The sequence below is a fragment of the Syngnathus acus genome, chromosome 15 (assembly GCF_901709675.1).
Source record: "Syngnathus acus chromosome 15, fSynAcu1.2, whole genome shotgun sequence".
In the NCBI taxonomy this organism is placed as follows: domain Eukaryota; kingdom Metazoa; phylum Chordata; class Actinopteri; order Syngnathiformes; family Syngnathidae; genus Syngnathus; species Syngnathus acus.
This window is the reverse complement of record NC_051100.1, coordinates 14,088,450-14,095,319: the sequence shown is the minus strand read 5'-3', so window position 1 is coordinate 14,095,319 and position 6,870 is coordinate 14,088,450. Positions and strand designations below refer to the sequence as shown.

Here is a 6,870-nt window from a genome sequence, read left to right as displayed (position 1 = left end):
CCTCCGTTTGGGCGGAGTCAAGCGTTTCTTTCTTTCCGGTCTGTGAAAAAATCCTAGCGGATGCGTTGCCGTGTGTTTATACGCCAATTTCACGGGTAAAACTGTCCATCCACATCAGGAGTAATTTTATGTAGGTCCAACGCACGAAGGAGCTATTAGTCGTTTGAGCACAGCTGGACGACCACCACCCAACAACATTATGTCGACGGGCCCCGGGCGCACCAGCACGGTGACGGAACCGTGGGGGAGCTTTGACGACCACCTCGTCCAGGTAGGCTCCGTGTCGCCGTCGTCAGCTCCTGGAACGTCTACGAGCACTGTGTGCGTGTGCGTGCGAGCGTGCCAAACAAGGAATTTGACTTCGGTACATCACAGCCTCTGTTCAACATGTAGGTGACTAACAACACTCAGGACGTGTGATAAATGACAAATATTCTCAGACATCCCCTGATCTTAAACTCCCAGGAGGGCAAGGAGAAACTCAAAACTCCAACTAGGGGAAATGAGAAACCTTGAGAAGAGACCACAGATGGGAGGGTCCCTCTTCCAGGATGACCAGGCTGCAATGGATGCAGAGAGGACACATAGTACAAATACTGTAGAGTAGACAATTCAAAAAAAGGTGTGGGGACCAGGATGTTATTGCACAGCAGTGACTCTGAGACTCTAAGAGTGGTGTGAGTTCACCAGAGCAACAGCCTGGGGGAACAAGCTATCTCTGTGTCTGCTGGTTTTGGCGTACGGAGCTCTATAACGCCGTCCGGAGGGGAGTAGTTCAAACAGGCTGCAACCTGGGTGAAAGGGGTCTGTAGAGATGTTACTTGCACGTTTCCTGGTCCTGGACAGGTACAAGTCTTGGATAGATGGGAGGTTGATCCCAATTATCTTTTCTGAATTCCGGATTGTCCGTTGCAGTCTGCTTATGTACATATGTACAACAACAAGAACGTATTTACATGAGCAACAACATATCAGGCATGAGAATCTTCCGCGGATCCGCGGATTTTCGTGTTTTTTCCGTCCGGAGTATCATTTTCGTAAATCGTGTAGATCCGTTGAGAAAACTGTTTTTATATTGGGCGGGCGGCTGGCAGCAGTATTGCGACAACAGCCGCCTTTTTTTTGGCAGCATTTTGGCGCTACTTTCGTCACATCATTTGCCTACTCATTTGCTTAATTAGCAAAAGTTTTAGCCAGTATGGCTCGTGCCAGGGAAATAGACAAGTCGAACGAGATCAAGAACTGCTTCAGATGGGCATGGCTCGAGAGCAGCGTCATCTTACAATTCGGAACACAAAGACACTCTTAAAGCAATGCGACAGTGAGCGCCCGGCGCGCTGCGGTTGCGCGATCGGACTAAATTAAGATCCCTGCGCACTGAGGTCCACTTAAATTTTGGAAAGTACATCAGGATTTTAAAAATATTTTCTAAATTTCAGCGACAGCTCTGTCACAATAATGCGATCAGCGAGGTGCAGTTGCGCGGTCGGCGACGCGCTACGTTTGCGCGTTCGGCGGTGCGCTGCAGTTGCGCGATCGGACAAAATTAAGATCCCTACGCACTTTGGTCCACTTGAATTTTGGAAAGTACATCAGGAGTTTAAAAATATTTTCTAAATTTCAGCGACGGCTCTGTCGCAATAATGCAACCAGCGCGGTGCAGTTGCTCGGTCGGCCACGCGCTACGGTTGCGCGTTCTGCGGTGCGCTGCGGTGCGCTGCAGTTGCGCGATCGGACAAAAATGCGCAAATGAAAAAATTCTTTAAAAAGTCTTGGAACGGATTAAAAAAATTTCCATTATTTGTAATGTGAAAAATAGATTCGGAATTCGACCGATTCGCTTCTCGAACCGCCTTCTGGAACGGATTGTGGTCGAAAACCGAGGCTTGACTGTATTATATTTACCTTGGTAGCCCACCAAGCAGGAATATTTTTTTAACAAAACTGTTGAAATTGAGTGATGAAATTAATGGTTTTGAGGTTGCTATACTGCAGAAATCTATGCATTTCCAGGGATCTTTTCCCCCTGAGCTCCCTCCAGGGCGTTGCCCCTGGCCCCCTGCGGCCCCCAATGTGGGCCTGTGGGCCCTGTGGCCCCGCCCCTACAGCCCTCAATGGGGGCCTGTGATCCCCCACTTGCCGCAGGGGGCCAGGGGCCTGTGCCCCCCCCCAATGGGGGCCGCAGTGGGCCAGTGGCCCCCCCCAATGGGGGGCCTTCGGCCCCCCCGATGGGGCATGCGGCCCCCAGACCCCGGCTACTTTTCAGTGTTTTTTTTCATTTGCCATTCTCATCCCTGATATATGTGCGCTAACATTTTTTAGTTTTATAGTGAAAAAAAGTAAGTAAAAATAAAAAGACAAAAGAATTACGACCATCGGTGGAGCATTTGAAAAAAAAAAGGCCTTTACGACGCTGGCAAAAGCACGCAAAATTTTTTTTAATTCCTCCTTAAACGTGCATTTTCGTTTCAGCATTGTTTGTACACTCGCTGGCAAGGACTTGCCTACTTCCTTTGTGTGTGTACACAATCAGCAAGGTGGCTAGATTTGAGGAGAAGGGCTTGACTTATTTGCGAACGATTACAGAGAAACCTGGATAGAGTCAAATGGAACGGAGTGGCAGTTCTATTGACATTGTACTGTACATGTGAAGCAGGCGAACAAAATCCTGGACAATTTTTGAAATTCCCCCCGGACATATTTTTGGGGCTGAAAAGTAGGACATGTCCGGGGAAAAGGGGACATCTGGTCACCCTAGTGGGTGTGCGTGCGCGCGCGTGTGTGCGCGCGGGCATGTGTGTGCGCGGGCGTGTGTGTGCGCGGGCGGTTGTGCGGGTGGACCAACAAAGTGACACATCGCCGGCTTTGGGCGCAGGGCGGCGGCTCGGCGGTCATTGACATGGAAAACATGGATGACACGTCGGGCTCCAGTTTCGAGGACATGGGAGAGCTACATCAGAGGATGAAGGAAGAGGAGGAAGTTGCGGCAGAAGCAGCGGACGCTGACGACCAAGACGGGGACTTCTTGGGTATGAAGGGCTTCAAGGGTCAGCTGGGCAGGCAAGTGGCAGATGAAGTGAGTCAACCTTGCGCATTTTATCTCTGTGCCTTTTCACCTTTGGCGTGGGTCTCTAACTGGTGGTGTTGGTGTTGTGGTTTTGAGGTGTGGCAAGCAGGAAAGCGCCAGGCATCTCGAGCCTTCAATCTGTACGCCAACATTGACATCCTGAGGCCCTACTTTGACGTGGAACCCGTTCAGGTGCGCAGCAGGTAAGGAGCCGCCGCTACTTGCTGTCTGCTGACATCCTTTCTTGTCATGTTCAAGTTGATTGTTGTTGTGTGCGCGCACGCACAGGTTGATCGAGTCCATGATTCCTGTCCGCTTGATCAACTTCCCTCAGGTATGCTCACTCCCTGTGTCACTTGCAGCACGCTGCTTACACACTGTGTTTGTGTGTAGAAGATTGCAGGTGAGCTTTATGGTCCGCTCATGCTGGTCTTCACATTGGTTGCCATCTTGTTGCACGGGATGAAGACATCCGGGACTGTCATTGTGAGAGCCCCCCACCCCACCCCAAATAAAGGCAGCATAATGACACGTGCATGTGTTTTGCAGAGAGAGGGTACGTTGATGGGAACGGCCATCGGAACGTGTTTTGGTTACTGGCTAGGAGTTTCTTCTCTGATCTACTTCCTGGCGTATCTACTCAATGCTCAGATCACCATGTTGCAAAGCCTCTCCCTACTGGTGAGACACGGCAGGCACCCAGACACGCATGCCTTTTATTAGGCGTGTCAATTGGTGGGTCTGGATCATTAAAAAAAAAAAAAAAAAAAAAAACATCCCTTTTGTGTGCTCAGGGCTACGGCTTGTTCGGCCACTGCGTGGCGCTCCTGGTGAGCTACAATGTGCACTTTCACCAGCTCTTCTACGCCCTCTGGCTGGTGCTGGGAGGACTGTCCACCTTGCGCATGGTGATGCCATGTTTGCTCAGCCCCTGGGGGTCCGTCGTGGTCAGCCGCCGTCTTAGCAAAAGTGCCTCTTGTCTATCAGGTAGCGGCTCTGCTGTCCCGCACGGTGGGTTCCATGCCTCGCCTGCTGCTGTGCGCTACAGTTTCTGCGCTGCACATGCTCTTCCTGCTCTACCTTCACTTTGCCTACCACAAGATGGTGGAAGGTAGGCTTGCACAATTCAATGCGGCAAACTAGGAAATGATCTAATTGAAGGTGGCCTCTTCCTGGTCAGGGCACAAAGAACCAAATGTTTTGACAATGCACAAGTGTCATTGGATGGAAATTTGGCAGCGGCGGTTTCATCACTTGATACAATTCAGAAGGTGTCGTCTGTGTTTTGAGCTGAGACATCACGGATATCGACAAGTGGCTACGGTGACATTGTTTTCACTGCGAAAATTAGCCACATCCAAAATGTTTACGTGCGCAAATGTTTGTCGCCGCGTATTAACACTTCATGTCCCGGCACAGCTTTGGGCACGGCTGACTGGTCATGGTTCTAAAGCCATTGCGCTTCTGAGTTTGAGGTCGCTCTAGCTAATATCGAGAGATACAGAGGTGTGCAAACATACCTGCCTGTATTTTCAATCTGCTCTGACCAGTCTTGTTGACTCTTCTCCAGGCTCCTCCGCAACATTGTCTTTTGTCGTCATGTCTACAACAATCAAAATGTTTACTTGCAGTTTTTGTGCGTCGTTCTCCTGCCTTTGCGCTTTCAGGCATACTGGACTCCCTGGAAGGATCCAATATGGCCGCCATGCAGCGGGTGGCCAGGGATGTGGAAAATGTCAGGGTCAATGCCACCGTCGCCCTCGCCCTGTGACACCCCCCCCACACACACACACACACAACACGTCTCCCACCCCTTCTGTCTTCTCTTCATGGTTACAGTTGTCTTCATGCCATGTAAATATGCAATTTACTCCCCCTTAGTTAATTTGAACCTAATACATAATTTGGACTCCCTGACAATGTGTGTGGTTTTTTTGGGGGGGGGGTGGGCGCAAAGGGCTATTTTGTGACAAAACGACAAAGCGATGAAACGTGCAGTCAAAGCTGTTGGCCTGATCCAATGGACGTCCGACTGGAAAGCAGAAGGAGCGCCAGCTGTGGTAGCCTCCCTCACAGGGATCTGTAGGGTGACCAATTCATCAGACAAAGGCTATGTTTGTGTGGGACAGTAGAACTTTTGAAAACATAAACATTTCTATTCTGCCCCTTTGCTTAAAACAATGATGTGCGGCCCGTGGCCGGCCCACGTCTACATTTAGACTGTCCTGACGCATTGAGTCATAAAATCAATAAGTGGTCCGCTACCCTGCGAGCCACAGAAATGAAACTCGTCCTAACGGGAACGCGCACATGAGCCAGCGCTCATGATCGGTTGCGAGCGTGTCTCCTCCGTCCCTTCCCAGTTCACGCGCACACAGGTGTCAGTATGATTGATTGATTGATTGATTGATTGAACTTTATTCATCCCACAGCGGAGAAATTCACTTGTCACAGCAGTGCATATGAGTGCAAGAATAATACGAGTGCAAGAATAAAACAAGTACCAGAATTACAAAAAAGGGTAAATAACAGACAAGGACAAACACAAGTTCTGCTAGTAGAGATGAAAAACATTCATTTTATCAGGTGGCATGCACGTTGTAAAGTCTGACAGCAGAGGGAATGAAGGATCTGCGGAACCGTTCCTTCCTACACCGAGGGTGCAAAAGTCTGCCGCTAAAGGAGCTGCTCAGGGACCGCCCAATCTCATGGAGGGGGTGAGAGGTGTTGTCCATGATGGATTTAAGCTTAATCAACATACTCCTCTCACCCACGACCTCAATGGAGTCCAGGGGACAGCCCAGGACAGAGCTTATTCGGTCTCCCCCTGTCCCGGTCAGAACTGCCCCCACCCCAGCAGACCACAGCGTAGAGCAGGGGTCACCAACCTTTCTTAAACCGAGAGCTACTTCCTGGGTACTGATTAAAGCAAAGGGCTTAACACACACTTGTGAAATAGCCAATTTGCTCAATTTGGCTTTCACTGTCTTATTATTGTCATTTCCAGTTCACATGTGTGATTTTAACAAGAATAGCAAAAATACAGTCAAGCCTTGGTTTTTTACCACAATCCGTTCCAGAAGGCGGTTCGAGAAGCGAATCGGTCGAATTCCGAATCTATTTTTCCTATTACAAATAATGGAAACATTTTTAATTCGTTTCAAGACAACCCCCCCTACCCCCCCCCCCCCCCCCACACCTTTTTTAAGCATTTTTTCATTTGGGCATATTTGTCCGATCGCGCAACTGCAGCGCACCGCCGAACGCGCAACCGTATCGCGTCTCCGACCGCGCAACTGCACCGCGCTGGTCGCATTATTGTGACAGAGTCGTCGCTGAAATTTAGAAAATATTTTTAAAATCCTGATGTACTTTCTAAAATTTAAGTGGACTTCAGTGCGCAGGGAGCTTAATTTTGTCCGAGTGCGCAACTGCAGCGCACCGCCGAACGCGCAACAGTAGCGCGTCGCCGACCGCGCAACTGCACCGCGCTTGTCGCATTATTGTGACAGAGCCGTCGCTAAAATTTAGAAAATATTTTTAAAGTCCTGATGTACTTTCCAAAATTTAAGTGGACCTCAGTGCGCAGGGAGCTTAATTTGGTCCGATCGTGCAACCGCAGCGCGCCGGGCGCTCACTGTCGCATTGCTTTAGGAGCGTCTTTGTGTTTTAGGATGGCTTTACTGCTCCCACTTGCTTTCTTTGGAGGCATGATTAGGGGTTAATACAATCCTCAAACTAACGAAAATACAAAAACTACGGAGTCAGTCGGCATCCGGGCCGCGCGGTCGGGTTTTCTCGGG

The 6,870-nt window shown here is 49.8% G+C and overlaps 1 protein-coding gene across 3 annotated transcripts; it reads left to right on the top strand.

Annotated features, from left to right (window-relative positions):
• On the top strand, positions 1–4,984 carry yipf3 (Yip1 domain family, member 3). Of its 3 annotated transcripts, none has more exons than XM_037272182.1 (9): positions 1–271; positions 2,876–3,076; positions 3,164–3,270; positions 3,356–3,401; positions 3,464–3,553; positions 3,617–3,748; positions 3,862–3,975; positions 4,055–4,178; positions 4,735–4,984. In XM_037272182.1, exons 1-9 carry the CDS (start codon positions 200–202, stop codon positions 4,836–4,838), a joined length of 990 nt encoding a protein of 329 aa, XP_037128077.1. In that variant the 5' UTR covers positions 1–199; the 3' UTR covers positions 4,839–4,984. The 3 variants fall into 3 exon arrangements, with proteins under 3 accessions (XP_037128077.1, XP_037128078.1, XP_037128076.1); XM_037272181.1 differs by having other exon boundaries at positions 2–271; positions 3,461–3,553; XM_037272183.1 differs by lacking the exon at positions 4,055–4,178 and having other exon boundaries at positions 3,461–3,553; positions 3,862–4,054.
• Positions 4,985–6,870: the final 1,886 nt, after the last annotated feature.

Bases quoted from the DNA above. Each gene is read 5' to 3' on its own strand.
- yipf3 (XM_037272181.1), top strand. From the start codon at position 200: ATGTCGACGGGCCCCGGGCGCACCAGCACGGTGACGGAACCGTGGGGG. The intron at 3,554-3,616 runs GTGAGAGCCCCC...TGTGTTTTGCAG, and splicing joins AGACATCCGGGACTGTCATT to AGAGAGGGTACGTTGATGGG. The intron at 4,179-4,734 runs GTAGGCTTGCAC...TTGCGCTTTCAG, and splicing joins CTACCACAAGATGGTGGAAG to GCATACTGGACTCCCTGGAA.